Genomic DNA, 26153 nt, shown 5'->3' on the forward strand with positions numbered 1-26153 from the left:
TGTTTCTACTATGATGTAGCTTAATTACCTTAATTTAACTTCCTGTCCTAGGAAATTAGAACTTATTTTTGAAAATCATTAACCCTTCTAACTTGCAGAAGATCACTGACTAGATTGAGGAGAAAATATGGCAGGAAACAGCTGTAACTTACACTTTGCAGAGAGCCTGAAGCTCTTTCTCTTTATTTTATTGATTTTGCTATTACAGTTGTCCTAATTTCCCCCCTTTGCTCTCCACTACCTGGTAGCCCCATTCCCTCCAGCAATCCCCCTCCTTAGTTCAGGACCATGGGTTGTGCATGTAAGTTCTTTGGCTTCTCCATTTCCTATACTGTTTCTAACATCCCCCTGTCTACTTCGTACCTGTCAATTATACTTCTTGATCCCTGCACTTACCCCCTATTCTCCACCCCCGTCTCCCTCCCAGCTGATAGCCCTCCAAGTGATCTCCGTATCTATAATTCTGTTCCTCTTCTGGTTGTTGCCTTAGTTTGTTTTTTTAGATTAATTTGTTGCTAGTTGAAGCTTTCTCTTATTTTGAAACTAATGAAAGGGCAAGAAGGGGCCCTTTTTGAAAATCCTGTTTGGAGGCATGAGGAACAAAGATTTTTCTTAAATAGTGGACTAACTCATTAATTTTGGATTAATTTTAGTTAACATAATTAATTTCAGTTGATTCTTTGTTCTAAATTCACCATGAAAGTCTTAATAATAAATGAAGTTTATTATAATACAAATTTTTAATGGTTGTTTTACCACGGTCAAGAATTATATTTGTGGTGACTCAGTGGATTGAGCACCAGTCTGCAAACCCAAAGGTCCGTTTGTTCGATTCCCAGTCAGGGTACATGCCTGAGTTATGGGCCTGGTCCCCAGCTGGGGGCACGCGACAGGCCCCCCCACATCAATGTTTCTCTCCTTCCCTTTTCTCTCCTGCCCCCTCTCTCTAAAAATAAATAAGTAAAATCTTCAAAATATCAAAACATATAAAAGGCACATAGTGCAAAGTCCCCTTGCCACCTACTTCCCTAGCCCACAGAAGACCACAATTATTGTTTTTTTTGTGTTGATGCTTTATATATTACAAATAATTGTTATTATCTTTATCCCACTTACTCCTCCTACCACAGTGAAGTGGATCATAGAGCAGATACATTGACCTTTGTTACGAATGAGAAAGCTGAGATGCCAGGATTCAGACAGTGAGCCCAGCCTGGACTGGGACCCCCTTTCAGACACTCAGCTAGGCGTTCTGTTCACCAGATGAGCCCTCCTGTGGCTTAGTGGTAGGGAGCCCACTGCGAACCCCTTTCTAGAGTAAGCACTTGCCTCTGGCACTGACTAAACACTTTAGCAAGACTGGAGTTTTCTCCCCAGAGGTCTCTCCTCTCCACCTTACTACCCACCTGCCTCCTCTCCTTTCTCCTCCCCCTCCTTTCTTCTCCCCCCTCTTCTTCTCTCTCCCCCCTCTTCTCTTCTCTCCCCTCCTCCTTCTCTTCTCTCCTTTTCATCTCCCTCTCCTTTCCTCCTTGCCTCTCCCCTGCCCTCCCCAGCATAGCTGATTCCCTGAGCACTGGGATGTGACTGAGCCAAGGGCTGTCCCACCTACATTCTTGGAGCATCTGAGAAAACTTCTGGAGACCAGTGCTTGTGCAGCTGGGCCTCTTCTTGTGTCTTCTCCCTGTCTTCCTGGTATCTGCCCCAGGGTCACAGGATAGAGACTTCTGTTCCTTGTATCTGTTTTGCAACCTCTGCCAGAAAGCCTTTCCTGATGCCCCTTGATAAGAACCCTCTGATGCTCAGTTGAGAAAGATCATCTGGGTATTCATGGGCTCATTCACCTGACCCTTACAATAAGGGCATGAGACAGGCCTGGAGAAACTTAGTGAGGCTCAGAGAGGCCAAATGACCTGCCAAAGATGACACAGCAGGCAAGTGGCCCCAGTGGTACTTAAGCCATAGTTTTCTCATGACAGTTAGCATGCTTGGTGTACTGTAACAGGCCACCTCTGTGGACTGCCCACACCCTTAGCTTCTGCCTACAGTGCTCAGGCAGTATATAGGGCAGTTAAGATCATGGGCTTGGGCTTAAGGTCATCAGGCTTCTGAGTGGTGCTGACGCCTGATATCGGCACTTACCAGCTCTATCATTTAGGGCACATTTCTAGTCTCTCTAAACTTTGCCGAGCTGAAAAGTGGAGGTAAGATTTGACTCATAGTGTCCTTGCAAGATCACAGCACACCCTTAGAAAATGGGACCATGCACACGGCACAGCCATCTCAGGGCTTAGTGGGGTGTGAGCATCAAGATTATCTATGATGATTTTAAAAACTTACTTAATAAATCCAGTTCTCTTCTTTTGCTCCAGGCATTCAGAGGCCTGGGCTCACCAGTCTTTGAGTTGGGGGCAGTGTTTTGCACAGAACTGTAGACATTTTGCATTGGGGCTCAAAAGATCTTGTCAGATAAAGGAGAGGCTGCTGAAACCAGCTGGTGTGAGAGTGCTGGGATTTCCCCAAAGTGGTGGCTCATCCCATGGCCTGGACCCTGTAGGTACCTGAGAAGGCGTGGGGAGAGAGAATCCTAGAGAAAAAAGAGGGACCAAACCTGTACAGGAGGTAAATTAATAACAAAATTGGTTTTCAATCCCCATGATGGGGATCTAGGACTATTTTAGGAAGGAGGGGAAAGAAACAGAACTCCCTGGGTGCCTCCAGCTGCCCCCCAGCTGGTTGGCAGCAAGAATAGCATTTTCGTGGAATGAACTCGTCTGTTTGTTTTCCCAAAACAGTTTTCTTTATGGATAATTGTTTCTCCTAGGTTTACCAGTCTGCCCCTCCCACTGAGAGATCATTTCAGGTGAAGATGATCTCATAAACTTGGGAATAGAAACAATTAGGAACATTCAACTGTAAAATCAGAAAGGTTTTGTTTGGGAGGAAGGACTAAAACACACACACAAAAAAACACAAGAAAAAAAACCCAGAAAGCTGTCTTTTAGCTGGGCCCATCTACAACACAGCAAAATCAATGGATAAATTTCTTACTAAAACTATGGAGGAAAAGCATTCTCTAGCATTTGTATTGAACAAGAGATGGTCCATAGAAAATAACAACATGGTACCATAATTTCTCATTTCTCACATAGAACATTTCACCAACATTTGCTTTGTTTAATATGCCATCTTGTTTTATTTTCATGAATGTAAAAATTTATAAGTATAGCCTAATTTCCCCAGGCCTTGCCAGCCTGTGGGTAGTCAGGGTTACATTGAACAGTAATAACTCAAGTTTTTCAGTTTTTGCTAGTGATCAGCAGAATAATGCCCTTCACCCAAGATGTTCATGTCATAATTCCTGAAATCTGTGAATATGGTAGGTAGGTTACATGGCAAAGGGAAGAAATTAAGGCTGCTTACTAATCAACTGACCTTAAAAGGAGATAATCCTGATAGGCCCAGTGTAACCACAATGGCCCTAATAGGAGGGACACAGGATTGTCATAGTTGACGTGACAGTGGAAGCTGAGGCCTGAGTGATGTGGCCATGAGCCAAGGAATGCAGGCAGACTCTAGAATGTGGAAAAGGTAAGGAAACGAATTTTCCCCTAGAGTCTGCAGAAAGAAACAACCCTGCTGACACCTTGACTTTGTCCTTGTGGACCCTCTGATGTCCAGAACTGTAAGACAATAAACCTGCGTTATTTTAAGCTGGAAAAAAAAGAATTATATTTGTGTGTTGTTTACATATGCTGCAATGTAATCTATTTGATTATTGCTCATGTGTATTGTTCTAAATATTAATTTATTATAATATATTACCCAGACTAATGATGCCATTTAGTTCTTGTATGACAACCATTTGCAGTACTTAAAAATAAAACAACAACAGTGAGAAAAAAAATAACAGTGCGTTCCAAAAAAGTATTCCTGGCCTTAGTGATAGTAGTAATTATAAAAGCTCAATCTTCATACCAAAAAAATATGACATTCTGAGTCAGAGCCTAATTGTTGCCTAGAATCATAATACTTTGCGTAAGTAATAGGAAATGACAAGGTACTTCCTCATGATATTCATTTTCCACTTTACTTCTCAAACATATTTTGAGTCATTTGGATTAGGTTTAATCCCTTCATTCTTTGAGCTGCTTCTTTACCTGTGAAAACTGAAATCATTTTTTATCACTCCCCTTTACCGCCATCACCAAATAATGTCTCTTCATCTAAGCCATGTAGTCTGTGTCTATCTCAGTTGCTGTCAACTACCACAAGCAGTTTAAAACTACAAGTTCTTCTTGTTACCAGAGCGAATGGTTAGTATTTCAAGGCTGGGTGTAGACAGTGGGAAAAACCCAGAAAGAGGAGAAAGCCAGATCATCAGGCTCGCAGTTTGAGATTGCGGCTTTGACAGCCAGCCGTGGGCTACTCCACTTGTTTGCTGAACTTGTTTCCTCTTGTTCCCCCAACCCTATTTCTTTTCAACAAGTTCCATTGTCTGATTTGGGAAGTACAGGCATATTTATAGCAATTTGCTAACATAATATGGCTGATCTTAGAAGAGTGTATTAATCTTAACCTTTTTATTTGTTGGCAGAGGGCTTGTACAAGACAGCCGGAATAACCTCCAGTTGAGGGGCTTGGTGGTGCTCCTTATTTCTAAAGCAGCTGGGCCCAGCAGCGTGAATGCTTCATGTCAGAATTATGACATGGTCAGTGGGATCTACTCATGGTAAGAAATTAACCTTTTAACATTGCTCTGTAAATTGTGTTTTCTGATACTGAACAGTAGTGGTAGAAATCACTTTAGTTCTTTATCATCCAATAAATGAAAGTAAATTAAAACTTTGTAAAGTTAAAAAATATGAATTTCATTGTTAGTAAATCTGGTAGTCTTGGCTACTCCATGTATAACTGGTAATTTACCTGTATCTATGTGACGAACATGTGCGTTACTGCCACGGGTGTGTAAAATTTTCTGTTCATTACTTCCCCCTCCCTCTTCAAGGTACCATCATATCGCTGCAGAGACCTCTGTCACTTAGCCCAAGATTTTTGATTTTTAAACCTACTTAAATTGATACATAGTTGTAAAATAATGATGCAACCACCATTTTAGCAGATGTAATTTATGTCAGTGCTATATCATTTCTTTTATTTTGTCTATTTTTATGATGAAGAGTTTTTACTGAAGTTACTGGAATAAGAAATTTTTACATGTCACACATTTAAATTAAAATAAGTTTATGAGTATATATTAGTCACATTTGTTCCATGTAAAACTTCAAATTTCATTCTTTTAAATTACCGTATATTTTTTAGTAATAGTATATCATCAGTAACTTTATTTAATCTTAATAGAGTGCTTGGCACTGGGTTAAAACCCTCTATAGAAGTAACAACCTGCAGGTGAACTCTAGCACATGAAATTAAAACTACCCTAAAAACCGGTGACAAGGAAATTTGGGGGGAAGGATGTAAATGTGTTAAAGATTTGCCTATTTGCTTTTAATTCAAGAGTTTTTCAAAGAAATACAAAAAGAAGACCCTTTCTGGTATATTAACTTAATGGTTAGTCTAATCTACACATGAAATAACTTATTTATATCTGACTAGAAAAGAAAAATGGAATCAAGAAAATAAACAAATGAGATTTGGAAAAAAAACTATAGTTAGAGCCTCAACTTTTCTCAATTGCCTATTATGCTACTTCAAAAAAGTCTCAAGATCTTTGTATCTGTTTTCTCAGGAGTGAAATAAGTATCTTAACAACTCCTATCTAGATAATTATTGCAAGGATCAAATGGGAAACTATCATAAAAATGATCAGAAACCTGGCCCTGGCTGGTGTAGCTCAGTGGATTGAGCGTGAGCTGCGAACCAAAGAGTCGCCGGTTCAATTCCCAGTCAGGGCACATGCCTGGGTTGCAGGCCAAGTTCCCCAGTGGGGGCCACGCAAGAGGCAACCACACACTGATGTTTTTCTCCCTTTCTCTCTCCCTTCCTCTCTAAAAATAAAAAATATATTTTAAAAAGCCCCGGCTGGTGTAGCTCAGTGGATTGAGCACAGGCCTGCGACCCACACGATTGTGGTTTGATTCCCAGTCAAGGCACATGCCTGGGTTGCAGGCCAGTTCCCGGCAGGGGACTCATGAGAGGCAACCACACATTGATATTTCTCTCCCTCTCTCCTTTCCTTCCTCTCTAAAGATAAATAAAATCTTAAAAAAAATTAAAATAAAACATGCTTTCATTTTTTAAAAATGATCAGAAACCTACAAAGCACTCAAAAACATAAATTATTCCAGAATGAGTAGGAACTAAAAATGATCCCAAGATACCTCTTTTAGTAAAGATACTTATATGGATAAGTGGTAAACGGTTGGCAAAAATTATTCTAGTTGGAGGAGTGTGTCATCTGCAGCCACAACAATAGTAATTTGGCTTGCTTATCAGTGAGGAAGGATCACTGGACTTCATAGCTAACAAGCAACCATCATTTCTAAATACTATAGAAGAAAAAACATGGATGGATAAGACCACTGGCAATTTTTTAAAAATCTAAGAGGTGGATTGAGTTTTAAATTAAACCAATAAGATACAAAGGGGCACCTCCCCAAAATGGAACTGATTTATAAAAAACTGTGGCTTCCACCAAGGTGGAGGCATAGGTGGAGACTCCGTGCTTTCTCACACAACCAAATTTAGAGACAACTAAATACTAGCAACAGAAAACATAGCCAGAACACAGAAAATTGAACTTTTCAGAAGTCTGATAACAACAAATTCTTCAGCCTGACCGGTAAGAGGGGCAAAACCAGTAGCTGGTGGAGCGGGGTTGCACAGGAAAACTCGGTCAGACGGACTCAGGCAAGTGGAATCCAGGCGCAGGGTTGGACCTGGTGGGCAACTCATCGAGCGACCGTGGGGAAACAGTGAGGGAGCAGGGCTGCGGGTTGACTGGTCGCGCATTCGTGCGTGGCTAGACAAGCAAGGGAGCGGGCGATTGGACGGGAGCCAGCAGGCCCCAGTGGCGAGGGGCAGCGGAGGGCGCCGCCATTTCCCTGCTCTGACCACGTCCCCACATACAGTGTCACAACCAGTGACCTGGGAGTCCAAGGCTCCACTCCTTGTACTTAACGGGCGCGAACAGACCAAAAATGGCTCAAGAAGATCTCAAAGCCCCAGAGCCTATAAATCTAAGTGATGAAGAAATAGCAAAACTCTCAGATGCACAGTTTAAAACACTGGTGATCAGGATCCTCACAGAATTGGTTGATTATAGCCACAAATTAGGCAAACATATGAAGGCAAAACTAATTGAAATGAATGGAATTTCACAGGAAACCAATAGCGATGAAAAGGAAACTGGGACTCAAATAAATGGAGTGGACCAGAAGAAAGCAAATAATGGCCAAACAGAAAAGAGTGAAGAAGCAAGAATTCAAAAAAATGAGGAGAGTCTAAGGAACATCCAGGACATCTTTAAACGCTCCAACATCCGAATTATAAGGGTACCAGAAGGGGGAAAGGAACAGCCACGAGTGGAAAACTTATGTGAACAAATAATAAAGGAGAACTTCCCCAATCTGGCAAAGGAAATAGACTTCCAGGAAATCCAGGAAGCTCAGAGAGTCCCAAAGAAGTTGGACCCAAGAAGAAACACACCAAGGCACATCATCATTACATTAGCCAAGATTCAAATGAAGGAGAGAATCCTAGAAGCAGCAAGAGATAAGAGGACAGTCACCTACAAAGGAATCCCCCTCAGACTGTCAGCAGATTTCTCAAAAGAGACCTTCCAGGCAAGAAGGGGCTGGAAAGAGGTATTCCAAGTCATGAAATCCAAAGACCTACAACCAAGATTGCTCTATCCAGCCAACCTTTCATTTAGAATGGAAGGACAGATAGAGTGCTTCTCAGATAAAATCATATTCAAGGGGATCATCATCACCAAGCCCTTATTATATGAAATGTTAAAGGGACTTATCTAAGAAAAAGAAGTTAAAAAAAAGATGAACAGTGAAAGGACAGCAAACTCACAGTTATTAACAACCACACCTAAAACAAAAGCAAACTAAAAGGACAGCTAGATCAGGAGTGGAAACAGAAATGAAGATCTCAAGGAGGGTTAGCAACAGGGGAGTGGGAGGAGGAGAAGGAGGGAGAAGGTACAGAAAATAAGTAGCATAGACAGTAGGTAGAAAATAGATGGGGGGCAAGAATAGTATGGGAAATATAGAATCTAAAGAACTTGAGACACATGGTCATAAACTAAAGGGGGGGTAATGGTGGGGACAGGGGGGGTAGGGTGGATGGGAATGAAGGGGGGAATAGAACAACTGTAATAGCATAATCAATAAAAAATAAATTTTAAAAAAACTGTGTATTTGTTCTTACATGTTGAAACTTCAGCCACCTTCAAAGTACTCTCCGTTTGATGTAATACACCCATCGAGACCTTTTTTCCTCTGTTCAGAACAGATTTTGAATTCGTCAGTTTTGATGCCTTTAGTGTGTCTCCCATCGTTGTTTCACCTCTTCCACATCAGCAAAACATTTCCCTCTGAGGGCTTTTTTCATCCAGGGAAACAAAAAACAGTCGCTCAGGGCCAGACTGGGTGAATAGCGAGGATGGGGCAGAGTGATCATGCCTCTTTCAGTCAAAAACTGCTGAACACTTGGTGCATTGTGGGCAGGTGTGCACATAAATCACCCATCATGAAATGGGCAAATGCACCGAAAGAGTCTTCAAAAATAATTCACTGAAGCCCAACACAGCCTTTCGCAATGACAGCTGGTGCACTGCTACAGATGGGTTCCACGAACACTCACCTACCTAGTAGCAGAAGCTTGTACTACATGAGCCCATCCTCCAGAAGATAATTCGGTTTTGGGGGGATTCCCCCCTCATATATCAGCCATAAGTCAAAGTTTCTAGAAATGTTTCTTGTCATGAGAAAAATTTCTCATGGCAAGTGTTCGAATTAGAGGTCAAACTGTACCTTACAAACTTCGTAGCAAGCTCTTGACTGAGTTGAGTTGGAATAACTGGAGAAAACACGTAAGGATCCATAATGAATACCAATAACCTGTTAATCCCTGGAAAGCAAAACAAATTTCACAACACCTTGAATCCATGTATTTCTGGTTTTTGTTAGGAATTCCTTTGGATTCAGCCTGCTGATTTTGACCTTGCTTTATTAGGTAGGTGTCTACCCTTGCAAGTGGGTAACCATATGTACCTGTAATGAATACCAGCCAAGTTTTATTATCTCTAATTCTAAAGTAACCCATGTAAAGTACTATTTGACATGTAAAAAGTGTTCAATAAATATTTGCTACATAAGTGAATCGTCCCTGTTTTACAGAAAAAAAAAAAGCTAATACTGAGATTAAGACTGGTCTGAAATCCTCTAAGTAGAAAGTGATAGAGTTGGGAGTTAAATTCTGGTTTTATTCTGAAGTATATACCCTTTCTACTGTATAGGTGCTCTTATCTATACAAGGTCTATCCAGCAGTATCCAGCCATTTACTATGAAAAATAGAGACATTTACCAAAGAAGATATAAGACACAAGAACATGGTGCATAGGACAATGACACCTCAGTTCCCCTCAAAGTAGGCACCTTGGGACCTCACCCAGTTCTAATTACCATAAGTTGCCCCATCATATTTTCCTGAATCTCATAGACAGTCTGAAATCTTTTCCCTTTTAAAGGTGATTTTAGTTTTGCAAACAGCCAGAAGTCTCAGAGCACCAAATCTGGGCTGTAAGTGGGGTGAATCACCTGGGTGATTTGATGTTTCTCAAAAAAACTGCACTAGATGTGATACATGAGCGGGCACATTGCTGTGCTGAAGCTGCCAGTCACCGGTTGCCCATAGCTGAAGCCTTCTGAATCATCCAAACAGTTTCTGCAGAGGAATGTTCAAGCTTAATACAAAATTTGATGCAGATTCATTGTTGCTCTCCTCACTCAGTCGTTTTGAATGCCACAGCCATAGTGTATATGCTCACTCACCCCCACTAACTAGTACAGTGAAGTCATCATTGTTCATTCATGAGCATTCCAGTTGACTATCCTTGGCTGCCAGATTACATTGATGTTGTGCACAAATGGTTCTTTATGTTAACAGTGGCTGGTCTTTTTCCTGACAGACCTCATAAACTTAGAGTGCACTGTGATGTGACCTTGTGTTTCAAGTTTCTTATCTAGCCTGTAATTAACACCTGCATCACCTTCTGAGCCTTCACAGGAACATATACATTTGGTAGTTGGTCATGGTAACATGAGGAATTGTAAACAACTTTGCAAAAGAGTAGGTGTTGCATTATGAATATAAAAATTTTCCAAATAATATAAATGGATTTCGTATCCAACTGTATAGAATCCATAATTACATTTAGGGAATAATCCTGGTTTCAGGCTATTTTCTGTAATCAAACTTAATCCAGCATGTCATTGGTGATGCTTAGGTGTTTTATACACTTGTTAATATGAAAACGTAATTTGGCATACCACTATGAGAAACCATTAATTTCTCTATCCCTGAAGTCATTTGTTTGGCTCATACTTTCTTAATTGTTCAAGTGTAACTTTTGCTGGAGGCTGGCATCTGTATTGCCACATTAAATTATTTAACATTTGAGGAAAGCTCTGATTTGGGAGCTTTTTAAATTCACCTCCAGACTCCTGGGATTTTACATTGTTGGTGTTTTTCTCTCATAAATTTGACTTTGATCTCAGATAATGGATCCTGAGTAAATTACCTAAGGGACCAAAGTGAGTTAGGTGACCTCTTTTGTTTGGCCTAAGGATATAACTGATGGATATAACTTGTAGATGTGTCTAGTGACTTACCATGTGGCCAAGAGAGGCAGAATTTAGATAAAAATGTAATAACTACATTTTGAAAAACAGGTAAGAGAACTACATTTATAAAAATGCACTATAAACATCTACCATAGCTTTTTGCCAAGAAGTCTATGACCATTACATTTATTCCACCAATTCTGAGTTTAAAAATTGGTTACAAAAATCATCAGTCAAAAAAATTACTAAATTTAGTGTAAAATTATCCCTAGACACTTCTGAGAACATAAGTTTATAATTTCCTGTTCTGTTAATGATAGAATATGTCTGTGTATAAAAAGTAGATCATTACAGTTAAAAAACATAACATTTCAGATTATAGAATTCTCTAATATAACATGACTATTAAGTTTAAAAACTAGGTGAATTTTTTACTAATGGTTTATGTTTCTCAGTTTTTTAGCGGTAATTGACTCAGTTATTTCACATCTAACTAGTGCTCATAAAAAGACCACATATCTTAATCCTATCTTCATTGCCTGAAATTTCCCCAAACCTCTTGTTAACTCTGGTGGGAGAGATTGACATAAGTTTGCCAAACACATTTTCTTTTCTTTCTCAGTGTCCAGCTAGACTATATTTGCCAGCTTTATACATCTCTGTATCTTGCCATTGCCTGGGACATACTATTCATTTAAATCTTTAGGCGACTGAATCTTCCGTTAGCATAAGTATTCTAGACCAAAATAAATATTTGAATCACACATTTACAGTATGTGCCTTTTAGAGTAGTTTAACATGGACCATGTCTTACAGTGCCTGCCTGTACTGTATTATGTCCTTTGCTACCTCCATTCAGGGTCTGAGCTAAATCAGACTCCAAAGCACTCTTCATGGAACAGACTCAATTTTTTGACTTAGTTATTATGTAAAGCAATAAACATCGTGACATTTAAAGAAGGAAGAATATTAGTGGACTATCACACAAAAAAACCCAAAATAGCACAACAAAAAACATTGCAGATATTTTTTTTAATGTTTTAAAGGAGTCACAAAGAGCTATTTATAGTGGTTACCTCTGGGGAGAGGCAGCTGGTAGAGGGGAAATATTCATTTTATGTTCTCTTTTGTTTTCTGGATTATTTTTAACTGTGTTTCAAGTGTCTTATGTAGCCTCTGAGTAACAGCTGTATCACCGAATATTATACTAATTTACACTTCTTAAAAACTGGTTAAAACAACAGCAAACTGGCTGATTGAAGGTAGTGAGCCTAGTCCTGTCACTAGACGGAGGGCCTTGCAGTCCCTGAGCTGATCTGAACTTTCTATCTTTGACAAGATCAAATATCCTGTGCACATGGGTAAACTATAGATATTTTTTCCATAAAAAAAGCAGGAGTGAAGCAAAATGATGTCTTTAGATTAGCTTTCTTAGATTTACCATCCATGTTAAAATTGATACCATCAACTTCTTGTGCTAATTCTTTTTCAGCTCAGTGTATTCAATTGATTAAGGTTAAATTAATGATAAAAATGCTAAGGTAATTGTTGGACTTCAAGAACTAATCACAAAAACAGCATTACATACATAGTAAGTTAAATCTTGAAAACGAATTTACTGATTGTAACATTACTTTCTTCTCTAAGGGAAAATTGGTGAGGCTTGGTGTGCTGTTGTAGAAAAGTGGTAGAATCTTTGGAGGCCTTTATGAAATCTTAATTTAAGAAAAGAAGAGGAGAACATAAGAAGCTATGAATGAAGCAAGTTTGGGGTTTTTTAAATAAATTTTAAATTTAGGGGATTGGTCTTGGTCTCAGTTGAAGATATTGTAGTTCATAATTTATCATTTTAATGTGGCACATATTAGCTTCTGATGATTTCTCATTAGAGTAACAATAGGCTGTGACTATCAGTCCTTACATCACATATTAGAATTTGTCTGGCACTTAAAAGTGCCAAACAGAATTAACAAACTGCATTTCCTTTGGGGATTGACCAAACCGAAAAGCACCTTTAAAAAAATGAGGTTTAAGAGCCCTGGCTTGTGTAGCTCAGTGGATTGAGTGCGGGCCTGCGAACCAAAGGATTACTGTTTAATTCCCAGTCAGGGCACATGCCTGGGTTGCAGGCAAGTTCCCAGCAGGGGACCCATGAGATGCAACCACACGCTGATATTTCTCTCTCTCTCTCCTTCCCTTACCCTCTAAAGATAAATAAATAAAATCTTTTTAAAAAATGAGGCTTAAGTAGGAACATATTGATCATATGATTTGTTTAGGGCTCAGCTATATTAATGTGAGATAATTAATATTAAATATAAAGCATTAAAAGAAACTTATTATCATTATTTGATGATGACATCTGTAAATGCATTAGAAAATAGTAGCAGAAATCTCACCAACCTGATAATAATTGTGGTTGGAAGATATGGAGTGGAGGTCAGGGGGAGATTTGGGAATAGGTAGGTGTAGGCGAAGAGTCACAGGGAACTTTATTTGTAATATTTCAGTTTTTTAAATAAAGAGAATCTATTCATATTATTTTGTATAATTAAAATAAACTTCAAAATTAAAAGAAAGTTCTAATTCATACTTAGAAAGCAATGAAAGCTTATTTAAGAAATGTGTCTTTTCAGGGACGAGAACTAAGGGGGGTGGAAATGGGAGGGAGGTGGGGAGCAAGGGGCAGGGGAGGCTGGGATGGGAGAAATAGACAAAAAAACTGTACTTGAAAAATAACTAAGTAAAATTAATTTAAAAAAAAGAAATGTGTCTTTTGTACTACAGCAACCTGGGACATAGAGAATGCTTATTTAAAATGATTATGCTGAATATTGAATTTAGAGTAGGATTCTGTGGATAAAGATATCTTAGCTTGTTTTCAGAGAGATCTCAAGAGATGAAAGCCTATACAGTTTGATTACTTATTCCTATCGATTGTATTTTACTTACAACAATAAAAATAAACTCCAGATACAAATCTAACAATATTACTAACATATTACCACCAGTACTTATTTTCTTCATTAACTTTTCATTGCTATTTTCAACTTACACAGCATGCACAAATGCAGCAATTATATGTTGAACAAGAAAGAGGGAGGCTCTCTATGTTTAACATACTGTACATTGCAAGTCATTACTTCACCAGAGCTGTTGGAAAAACAAAATAAGATCAGCCTCTTACAAAACAGTGTAATTAATCACAAAAAGTAGGTGAGCTCAGCTACTAATTTTCTGAACAGAGATTTTCTCATACATAAACATCTTGCTATAAGATTAGCCTGCCTAACTACTTCACAGCAAAAAAAACAAACAAACAAAAAAACAAGCTGTATTATTTTGTTAGTGGTGAAAAAATTAAAATCTTTTTCTAAAAGAAGGCCTATTTGTTGATTAGTAAGAAGCCACAAAGACAATGTCAACTGCCTAATTCTTCATTTTAAACAGTGTTTGGTTCTTGACATTCATCAGAGTAAAATGGTAGTTCTATGCAGAAGATTTACAGTCACTTAAAATGTGTAATGGCAAAGTTTGCTTAACAGCCTCATGACTTAATGCTGATCCTTTGACCCAAACTCAAGCCACCCCCAAGTGCAGCATGGTGTGGTGTAACAGAGACATGGATTAAAGGCCAGAGATCTGGGTTCTTGTCTCAAATATGCAACTGATTAGTTAGTTGACCTTACACAAGCTGCTTAATCACTCTGTGTGATTACTCTTGTATAAGATGGGGGTAACAATGGGCTTCAAATCAGGGAACCTAGTAGCACATATATCCAGCTAGGTTTGAGTAATGTGTGGTCCAATATAGCACATTAACCAACTCTTCTCTGCAAGACACAGGGCTGAGAATTGAAGGAAATGCAAATATTAATAGGAAATAGTCTGTGACCTCAAGTGACAGGGCAAGGAAACAATTTATGCATCTAGCAGCCTTCTGACATTTGATACAATTCCATTTCTAGAGCTCTCTTTGTGGAACTTCTAAAACTATAATCATTCACTGTTGGGCTAATAATCTGCCCACGTTCACTGGTGACCCTTTGTTTAACTAAAGACAAATAGTCCTTAATACCTCTCTCGTAAAAATGCTGGGAGAGAGCCGGTGTCCGCAGGTGGCATAGTGCCTGAGGAACCCCTTCCTCACCGTGCCCTTGGACTTTTCTCCTCACTCCTGGACGGAGCAGCTGGGCGGTGGGGATAACAGAGACAAGAGAGCAGACTCTCAGGTTGGTTATCTCTGGCCGCAGCACCCTTCCTCTCTGGTAGTCCCCCCTCTGTGGGATTAGCTCTCGGTGATCTCGAATCACCATTTTTTATGACTAAAATGTTCCTTATTCCCTTCTTTTCTCAAGTTTTCAAGTTTTTAAGTGGAAGAAAATATTTTTAATTCTTCAGTGGTGTTTCATTCCCTATAGGATTAAATAAAAATTCCTTAGTTCATCAACAAGCACTTCCTAGCCAGCCCTAGAGTAACTAGTAAAGAGGGTAAAAGTATGATCATGGTTTTTTTTGCTCACCAAGAGAAGGGCAGATGCAAAGGAACGGTTGACCTAATAAAATTATTTGGGCTCCATCAGGAAGGAAGTAGGGTTGTGGAGTCCAAAATTGGGGAGAAGGTAATGATTAAGGGCTGGAGGTCTTGATGATTCCTGTCAAGAGGTAGTAAGGCCATGAGAGAGCCAAGAGGTTGGGAGATTGTAGGTACAAAGTAGGATATTTGAACTGAACATGTCAGAGGCAGAATAGTGCTGAATGGTAAGTTCCAGTTCTGAGAGTGGAGTGGACAGAATATAGTAGAGGTTGAGCTGAATAGATTGACAGGCTGCGGGGTGGACAGTTCATGCAATTGAAGTCAACCAGGACAACAGCAGAACTGAGCAAGGTTCCGAAGACCTCAGTGAATACACAGTGCCAGGGAAGAGGAGTGCCGAGAGCAGCGGTTTTCTCAGGATGGTGAGGAAACAATGAGAGCACTTGGTCCCACCTCTGGGAGCCTCAGTTTATGGTTTGTAGGAGGTTAAGAATAGCCCCGTACAAGATGCAGGGATTTGAGTACCCCAGGAAAAGTTGTAACACGTTGTTTTATAAAGACTGATTTGTGTATATGGCTTTCCACTGAGCAGTATGTTCTAGAGGTCGGAGCCTGTGGTTTAGTCGTCTTCCAGCCCAGCACCTCTACTGCCACGGAGCCTTTTATTACATCATGTATCTTGGGGCCCTTCCTGTCTATCTTGTAGTAATTTGTATACCTGTCTTATCCCTCTCCCAGATTTGTTTATTCACTCATTGACCAATTCACTCATTCAGCAAGCATTTGTTGAGCACCTGCTATGGGCAAAGCTGACTTGAATAAATATAGAAAAATAATCATTATTACTATAGCTAACATATCAAGTTTTCTGTATGTCTTGTACCATTCTATGTGCTTTTTATATATTAACTCCTTTAATCTTTACAATTGATTAACAAAAAATCATCTTTCTTGGGAAACAGGCTTAGAGAAATGTAATAACTTGATCAAGTTTGTAGTATAGGTAGATAGCAGAGTTGGGGACTCAAACCCCATTTGACCATAGAACCTGTTCTCTCTCTCTCTCCATTACTGGCAGTGGCCTCTGGGTTAGGATGCCCTGAATACTTTTACATACCGTCTCACTCATTTTGATATCCCCGGCCCTGGGCACAGATCTTCACATTTGGTGGTGGTGAATTGTATAGTGGATAGAAAGCAAGTGACAGAATTTTTCTTTGGCCTCCAAAGCCTAGCACCATGGCAGGCATAAAAGTGCTCCATCAATTGTTACTAGTTTATTAAGACAAAATGTCTTTTTGTTTTGTGGTTGAATATGGAACATGGTTCTATACAGTTTTAAAAAACTTTTATATCTTTAGGCTCATCTCTTTTATTGCCCATTTCCTTTCACAGATTCTTTACCTGTTGAGGAATATAGATACCTGTGTATTTTCTTTGATAAAACAACCTTTTTTTAAAATAGATGTGTGCTGCAAGCAGATGTTCTATCTAATGGGCTTCCTTATAGACAAAGAACAATGCATATTTCATATGTCATTAGTCCTAAAATGCTGAGTTACAAATTTTGATGTTGAAAACCATTATACTTATTGGAGACAATGTTTCAAAGACATACCTGGATAATTATGCACCTACAAGATATGCTGCTGTCCATGGAAAATTTACATCCTGCAGTAATAGGAAGCTTCTATCACTCTATTATAATTACTTACATATTCATTGCAAATAATGATGTAATGGAGTTTTAGAGGCTGTGCAAAAGAGAACCAACAAACTGAGAACGCAAAACAAGTTTCCACCCCTTATTTCGAAAGCTGTAGTTAATCCCTTGAACACTATCCAATATCGTAGAAAGCTGGCAGACTTTTCTTTGCAGCAGGCTATGTAAAGATGTTTATAATTTACAGCTTATTATGCCATGCAGATGACTGTGTTCTCAGTAAGGGAGAGTGAGAAAACACTGCAGTGAAATTACTTAACTCCCCTTTGTTAGTTGTTTTCTGGCATCCAACAGTGGAAGGATACTTTGTCCTTAAAATGCATTTCTGTATTTAATTTTATATCATTCAATTTAGAACTTTAAAAAAGTAGGAATTTACTTTTATCTTTCTTGGTAGATAGGCTAGAGCAATTTTAATTTAACAAAAACAAGCTGAAAATTAGAATTGTCAGGGAATTGAAATGGAATAGTACTAAATTATTAGGATTTAATTCAATTTATGGCTTCAGTTTTGCGAAACCTGTTTTTCTTTTGACACAGCTGCAATGCTTAATAGGCAACTCGTTATTTTCAAATGTACCTTATACAAGTTTTGTTCAGCACTTTGGTTGGAAAGTTAATCTTCCTCAGGAACAATTAGAGGTGTAGGCAAGGTAATTTGGACCTCTCTATAATCTCTTGAATATATCCACCGATATTAGGTCTTTCTTTAGCATTTTCTAATTTTATGGCTTCCCCTCTTAGATTCCTAAAGCCCCTAAAGTTGGGCACCACATACTGTGGTTTACATTCTCTCTGTGCCTGACACAGTACTAAAGATGTATATTCAATAAATATGCCCCAGACCATGACCTTCATTTTGATGGGAAAGTAGCACCTCTGTGAAGGACTAGCTAAGGTTCATTTGTAGGTGCTGCACCTTATAGGTGGGCCCTTCAGTCACATGGGAAGTTCCTAAGGGAAGCAAGTGAAAACACAGGAACTGTTACATAAAAGTCCACAGCCTTTTTCCTTCTAATTCTTCAGCTCTAAATGGGACGGGCCAAGGGTGGGAGGTGGGGGAGGCTTTCTACTGAGTTTTTATTTCCCTGGAGCTAAAGAGGAAAATTTTGTGTTTAAATGCTTAAAACAACATGTTTTTTTTAAAGATTTTATTTATTTATTTTTAGACAGAAAGGAAGGGAGGGAGAAAGAGAGGGAGAAAAACATCAGTGTGTGGTTGCTTCTTGCGCTCCCCATACCGGGAAACTTGGCCTGCAACCCAGGCATGTGCCCTGATTGGTAATCGAACCAGTGACCCTCTGCTTTGCAGTCTGGCACTCAGTCCACTGAGCCACACCAGCCAGGGCTAAATACTTAAAACAACATGTTTAAATGTTCTATTTTCCTATTTGTTTTGAATTAATTTAGAAGGTAGACATCTTATAATACTTAATCAGTTCTTTTTCATTACATACTGTTTTTTCCCATAAACAGAAATAATCAGATGCTGAGTATCTTAAATGGGAATTATTGTATTCCTACAGTTCATGTTTTTTTGAGAAATAATGGATTATTAGAGAAAATAGGATTGTTTATCAATATTGAAGTATTATTATTTTTATCATCACAGTCCTTTTCAGGGAACTTTTGCTGTAAAAATTTGTATTTTACAAACACATTAAAATCCTGTTTTCTACTTTAAACCTTTTTCTTCTTTAAAGTAAACTCTACAACGGCCTTAAAGCCATCTCTGATTGTTTCAGAGTTTAAAAAAATGAGTTCGAAAATTCATTCTGTTTTCTTGGCTTCATCCTTTGGGGTAGAGACCTGAGATGTGCTCCAGCCCAGCCCCTCTGGGTGGGTGCCTGGCACTGCTCTCTACTGACCCCTTCTGGCCTCCTATTAGGTGTGTTGTGGAAGAGGGTGGCTGCTGTCCTAGAATGCCTTAGTGGAAGAGAGGGGAAAAGGAGGGAAATTAGTGCAGACTTTGTGATGATAACCTCCCAGCCTCTTTACCACCTGGGGCTCCTTTGGCTATTTTTCTTACCCTCTTGTTGAAAAGAGTCTGTTTACCAAACACACTTGACATGTGAAAGAGTAATTATTTGATTTTCTGTTTTTGTTTTTGTTTTTTTTTTCATTAGATCTGCATGTAACTGATAGCCTGAGCATCTGATAACCATGAAATAACTCTTATTGTCACATCTTATTGATAAGTACAGAACTAATGAAAATTGCCATTTTTGTTAACAGATGTACCTTTATCCAGGGGTGAATGAATGGCTTTCCTTAGAAATTTTGGAAAGAGGAAAACTGCTCGCTCTGTGAAGAATTCTTTATCTACTGTGAAGAATCCTTAAAGATCTGGGAAATCCAAACAGGGAGCCACTGATTTAGACAGTATCATTAAATAATAAGTCATAAAATATTATTGCTATATGGCCTGGCTGGTGTATCTCAGTGGATTGAGCGTGGGCCTGCGAACCAAAAGATCGCAGTTCGATTCCCAGTCAGGGCACATGCCTGGGTTGCAGGCCAGTTCCCAGCGGGGGATGTGTGAGAGGTTGCATACATGGATATTTCTCTCCCTCTCTCTTTCCCTTCCCCTCTAAAAATAAATAAATAAAATCTTTTTAAAAAATTACTGCTATAGAAATGGTGCCCATTCCTAATTTAGTGCCATTTTCAAACAGTAAAGTTATCCCCTTTGTTATTGTTATAAATGATGAATATTGTATCAGAAGCTTTCACTTTACCCATGGACCAGGATTTGGAGATGTAACCCAAAGCCCTGATGGTTTCCAAGGCAGAGTCCCTTCTCTCCTGAAACTGGGAAGTCAGGCAGGGTTTTCATACATGTCCCATCTCTGGAGAATGCATGGTCATCAAACCTGAAACTCATCATTACATTTTGAGATAAAATAGCAGGTTTGTCACACACACAGAAAAAAAGGCTGTATTTCCAGGGTCTCCATAAAAGTCTACAATGCAGCTTATTAGCTTATGACTATTTATTCCCCTTCCCTTCCATTTTGTGCCTTTCTTTCTCAATTTATCATACTTTATCTCTTGTCACACTCTTGTCTGACGTTTTCCCCACTTCTGCTGGTTGTGCATTTTGTCTTTAATTGAACACCACCTAGGAATACTTTAGCCATCTTAAATTCTTTAGAATAAGGCAGAAGTGAGAGCAAATGAGTCAGTTAGTCCTCGGGATAGTGGGAAGAAAAGACACACGGACAAAATGACCTCTCTGCCAGGCCTTGGGGTGCCCTTCCAAGGTGGGCGCCCTGTATCCTTACGTTTCAGTCCTCAGCGGTCTCATTCTTATTTGGGTCTTCAAAATGCGTGATTACACATGGTAATGAAATGAGTTTCAAGCAGTAAATTACCAGAATGGGGCCCCTTTGCTTTTTCCTTTTCTATATAGTTCAACTGTATGACTTCTTGTTGTATGCATATTGTGATTATCATCTCAGGATGCTCTCTTTGTACCTTCATGACTTCTAGTGTTCTTTAGCTGGGCTTTTTCTGGTGGAACAAAAAATAGAACCAAGCAAAATTCAAAGTCAGGAATGATGCTGCAACCTTTTACACAAAGCTTTATGTACATAATATGTGCATAGTTATAGATCTAGTTTTTAAAAATCTTTGGAATCTATACTTATTATTTATTTAACAGATGAAAACCTTGGCCGGTCAAATACTGCTGCATTAAAACACTGTTGAGGAAGGGAAATGGTAGTCGTATTAAAAAATAAATCAGTGCAGATATATAGGACCTACTTTAGAAATATCACAATATTCACAAAAAGAGGAAATCTGTACCCCGAAAGAAATGAAGTTTTGCCATCATAGTGCCACGGTCCACTCAGAAATCTATTTGCCGCAGCCCAGCGGCAGCAGGGTCTAGGGATTCCTGAAAGGTGGGTGAGGCGTTGGCGATGGGTAACAGACAACAACACGCCTCAAAGGACAGTGAAGCTCTGCTCTGTTTATTGCAAGTACAAGCAGGTTTTTATATTTTCATTTTAGGTAGTGATTAACATTTGCAGCATAGCATGATCAGTTAAGCAAAAAAATCAATACAAAGGTAACCAGGAAAAGTATGAAAGTTCCCATAGATTCAGTTATGTTAAACAAAGATTATTTTGACCAAGAGAGCCATAAATCAGACAATTAGAAGTAGCTGTATGTGCAGAGTTTGAATGTCTTAATGTTTATTAAAGTTTCTCAGAATTTGTCATGGGGCGAAAGGATACACTAGGTTGAGTAGAGGTTATAGGAAATTATTATAAGGCCTTTGTGATATCTAACTTAGCTATCCTTTTCTGTCTAAAATGTTTCTCTGTGTACTATAAACTCTGACTCCCTAGTAACTGTACGTGTTTAGTGTGTAATAGCTCTTATTTCTTTGCCTATCTAATTGATATATATTCCTATTCAAGGTAAAGGAGGGGCTATTTTAGACATACAGGGACGTTGTTCTCTGGTCAAGAAATTATTTTGTGCAACTTCATATGAACTTGCTAATCAATGAACCTGAATACAGGTGTCTAACAATCCCACCACCTTTTGATCACCCAAACAAACATGTAAGGAGAGATAGACAGGAAATCCAGCCACAATTGCCTCTGCCTTGCAGATGCATCTCAGCCGTCCCGACCGTATCCCTGGGCTGTGGGTAGGGATCTATATCGTTTTTACTTGTTTTCTTGGAAAACCCTTTGTATCTGTGGGTAAGGAACAGGCATGGGAAAGTCTTTCCAATCTGTTCTTCTATTCCCTCAACTGTTGGCAGCACAACCTGTGCTTGCAACAATAACCTGGTTCTTTACTAACTGGCCTTTACTGTTGATTTAAGAGATCTAACTTGTTTTTCTTATTTCTGGTACACCATGGCAGTCCTGATCACTTTAAGTTGCTCAAACCAGGGTAATTTACACAACTTGACATGTTTTCCCTTACGGTTAACAATTATATTACCCTGGCTGTCGTACACCCCTGTATAAGGGAGAGGGGAATCTGTGGGGATTTTTCCATCCTTTCAGGTAGTTCCGTGGGGAATGCTAATGTTTTCCCCTGAACTGTCCCTTCCTCTTGGGTGATTTTAGCAAGAGTAAAATAATTAAAATAAAACAGCCAATTGTTAACCCATTTTGGATGCCACGTTCTCCTCCAGAAAGACGAATTCCTTGAACTCGAGACCTCTGTGCTGGACCTTGTCAGACAGCATGATTGGAAGAGGACGTGGCATCTACTGAATCATAGATCATAGCTATATATAGTTCTATACTTGCTATGACAGAAGTAAACACAGGGTACCAAGGGAGCCCAGAGGAAAGGGACCCGACCCGAACCTTGATGGAGTAAGAGAAGGGTTCCCAAAGGAAGTAACACCTAAAGCAGGACCTAAGGAATAATTCTGTATAGTGGAATTCTATACAAGGACACAGTGGCATTTTAATTTTAAAAAAACTTCTGCGTTCTAGGTACCATAACCAGAAAATTAAACCATTTTACTTTCAATCCTTTCAGTTTATTATGTTACATCTATTTTGAGAGTAGTTGCACATGTACTAGGTATATAACATTATCTCACAGTTTCATCATATTTAAGGGGAAAGAGGTAAGATACCATATTTGCAAAGATAAAAATCAATTAGAATAGCCAGTGAAATTCAGAATTTGTCCATGGCATGTTCTTCAGTCAGACCTGTAGTTAAAATTAAAATGGATAATGAATTTATCCATTCCAGAATTTGGCTGACCATAAATAAAGTCCATCATTCCAACTTCAGGGCGTTTTCTTCTAATTTGGAATCAGCTTTTAAAAGATATTCCTTAAAATGGTATATTCTCATTATCTGAGGTAAAGGATCCCGCCTCAGCCCCCTTGCTCTTCACTTCTCCACATTCTCAGTGTATTTCTTCCTATAGTTCTCCACTATACAGAATTATTCCTTAGGTCCTGCTTTAGGTGTTATTTCCTTTGGGAAACCTTCTCTTACTCCATCAAGGTTTGGGTCGGGTCTCTTTTCTCTGGGCTCCCTTGGTACCCTGTGTTTACTTCTGTGATAGCAGGTATTGCCCAGGATTGAAATCATTTGATTTCCTGTCTAAATCCTTCACCGATCTGGCCATGAGCTTCTTAAGGACAGAGCAATGGTTTTCTTCCCTTTTCTCGATGCAGTCTCAGAGGCTGTCACTGGGTTTTTACATGTGGCAGGCTCTCAATAAATGCTCATTAAATGAAAGCAGTGGATCCTTGAATATTCACTACAATTGCAGTCTGTTAATAATAAAATATAGGGAAAGAATATTTGAAATATTATCCCCTGTCTATGATGAATTTTACCATTTTATTAACAACTGATCAGGAGTTTAGAAATCTCTTCAAAAGATCTCTTTGCTACAGCTGTGTACCCTGTCAGTAATTTAGATGCTGTTAATCAATTATCTGATGCTTTGAAAAAATCCATTAAGTAACTGTTATTTAGCAGGATCTATTTTAATTTTTGTAACTTACTGTAAGATCTGTCTTCTTGATCAGATCTTTTTTGTTACAATAGTTACAACTAAAATTCAAATTTATTGACTATCAGTAAATGTAGGTTTACCACAAAGATGAGAAAGTAGATAGATTATCTGTTTTAAGAAAATAAGTATTTATAGCAGTAAGTGAATTTATAACCATATTGTGCAAAAATAGGTTGATATATATGAGGCGTTTTAATGTATAGGTTGATGCTTCATCATCAACTTTAATTTTGTGACTTTTGTCAGTTGATGTCACAACCTTAATGTTATTTTAAGATGTTTTTTTAAAGGGATATTTAATTAAATAATATGGTGTTTGCTTATTTCAAACAGTCTGTCTTTGTTCCTGTCAGTGCCATGTTACCAGGGCATTGCTTCTCCCCCCTTTTATTAATATTCTGTGTTAGATAATGATTTTGCAAATAATAGAGTCCCAGGACCTTTGATCCACCATTACTGTAAAATAAAATGCAACTTAATTTTTTCTGGGCATAATGGTTTTAACCTTGTGTACTAATTTGACTGTGCTTGTGGGGGCAGATCCTTAAATGAGACGCAAATGAAGGAAAAATTGCTAATGCTTCCACTGTATATCTAATGAGCACTGTGTAATAAACCATAACCTCTTCGACATCTCTCTGGAAAACGGCATGATTATTTTGGATGGCTAGCCCTTTGTGGATGGCTCATTACCGTCTGGCATAATGTGTATTGATAGAGACTGTAATTGTCAACTCCTATTTGACACGCTGCCTCTAATAAATATGGCTTACATCGCTGGAACCCACTAATGGTTATATGGGAAACTGCAATTAAAGAAAAAAAATTATATGTATTTTACTTTAAAAAATAATATATATATATGTATGTATGTATAAAATGACTCTATAAAGGATTGCTTGCTCTCCTTCCTCCCCTTTGCAGCTTCTTGTCTTAGACTGTTTGAAGCTTCCCCTGAGGATTGGTGCCCTTTGATCAGTGTGGGGCCAGCATATGACTAGACATGTGTGCATGTGTGTGTGAGAGAGACACACACAGAGACAAAGAGAGATATTTTCTTCCCCACTGTAGAAAAGCATCTCCATCAGCAGAGAAGTGACAGAATGAAAAGCTCCTTCTTTGTGTGTATAAGATACATAAAGTTGTAGTTTATATTTCTGGTTTCAGCTCATGAAGGTACTACTTCATAGCTACAGAGTCTTATATTATTCACCTTTCTCATGGTTTTCTTTAACTTTATTTCTCCTGACTTTATTTTGTTACAAGAAATTAATGTGTTTTGGTTTTTTTAAATATTTTTTTATTTTATTGATTATGCCATTACTTTTGTTCTATTTCCCCCCTCCGTTCTCCTCCACCCTGCACACCCCTCCTCCACCATTCCCCCCCTTTAGTTCATGAACACGTGTCTCAAGTTCTTTAGATTCTGTATTTCCCCTACTATTCTTGCCCCCCCCATCTATTTTCTACCTACCAACCATGCTACTTATTTTCTGTATCTTCTCCCCCCTTCTCCTTCTCCCACTCCCCTGTTGCTAACCCTCCATGTGATCTTCATTTCTATGGTTCTGCTCCTGATCTAGCTGTCCTCTTAATTTGCTTTTGTTTTAGGTGTGGTTGTTAATATCTGTGAGTTTGCTGTCCTTTCACTGTTCATCTTTTTTATCTTCTTTTTCTTAGGTAAGTCCCTTTAACATTTCATATCATAAGGGTTTGGTGATGATGAACTCCTTGAACTTGATCTTATCTGAGAAGCACTTTATCTGCCCTTCCATTCTAAATGAAAGGTTGGCTGGATAGAGCAGTCTTGGTTGTAGGTCTTTGGATTTCATGACTTGGAATACTTCCTTCCAGCCCCTTCTTGCCTGTAAGGTCTCTTTTGAGAAATCTGCTGACAGACTGATGAGAACTCCTTTGTAGGTGACAGTCCCCTTATCTCTTGCTGCTTCTAGGATTCTCTCCTTCATTTGAATCTTGGCTAATGTAATGATGATGTGCCTTGGTGTGTTCCTTCTTGGATCCAACTTCTTTGGGACTCTCTGAGCTTCCTGGATTTCCTGCAAGTCTATTTCCTTTGCCAGAACGGGGAAGTTCTCTTTTATTATTTGTTCACATAAGGTTTCCACTCATGACTGTTCCTCTTCCCCTTCTGGTACCTCTATAATTCAGATGTTGGAGCCTTTAAAGATGTCCTGGAGGTTCCTAAGACTCTCCTCATTTTTTTGAATTCTTGTTTCTTTATCCTTTTCTGTTTGGTCATTTTTTTTCCTCTTTCTGGTCCACTCCTTTGATTTGAGTCCCAGTTTCCTTTCCATTACTATTGGTTTCCTGTGCATTTCCCTTCATTTCAGTTAGTTTAGCCTTCATATGTTCCTCTAATTTGTGACTAAAATCAACCAGTTCTGTGAGGATCCTGATCACCATTGTTTTGAATTGTGCATCTGAAAGTTTTGCTATTTCTTCATCACTTAGATTTATTGGCTCTGGGGCTCTGAGTTGTTCTTGAGCCCTGTTTTTATCTGTTTGTGCCTGTTACATATGAGGAGAGGCGCCTTA

At 38.8% G+C, this 26153-nt stretch overlaps 1 protein-coding gene across 3 annotated transcripts in view; it reads left to right on the forward strand.

Moving 5' to 3' along the window:
* PDSS2 (decaprenyl diphosphate synthase subunit 2) overlaps nt 1–26153 on the forward strand; it is a 229263-nt gene that overhangs the window by 79177 nt on the left and 123933 nt on the right. For all 3 annotated transcript variants that reach the window (XM_053664879.1, XM_037159022.2, XM_053664880.1), the window contains exon 2: nt 4595–4729. In XM_053664879.1, the coding sequence (XP_053520854.1) occupies nt 4595–4729 (135 nt within the window). The remainder of the gene's footprint in view (nt 1–4594; nt 4730–26153) is intronic.

The sequence above is a fragment of the Artibeus jamaicensis genome, unplaced genomic scaffold (genome assembly GCF_021234435.1).
Source record: "Artibeus jamaicensis isolate MK-2021 breed Jamaican fruit bat unplaced genomic scaffold, CSHL_Jam_final contig_387, whole genome shotgun sequence".
NCBI classification, from domain to species: domain Eukaryota; kingdom Metazoa; phylum Chordata; class Mammalia; order Chiroptera; family Phyllostomidae; genus Artibeus; species Artibeus jamaicensis.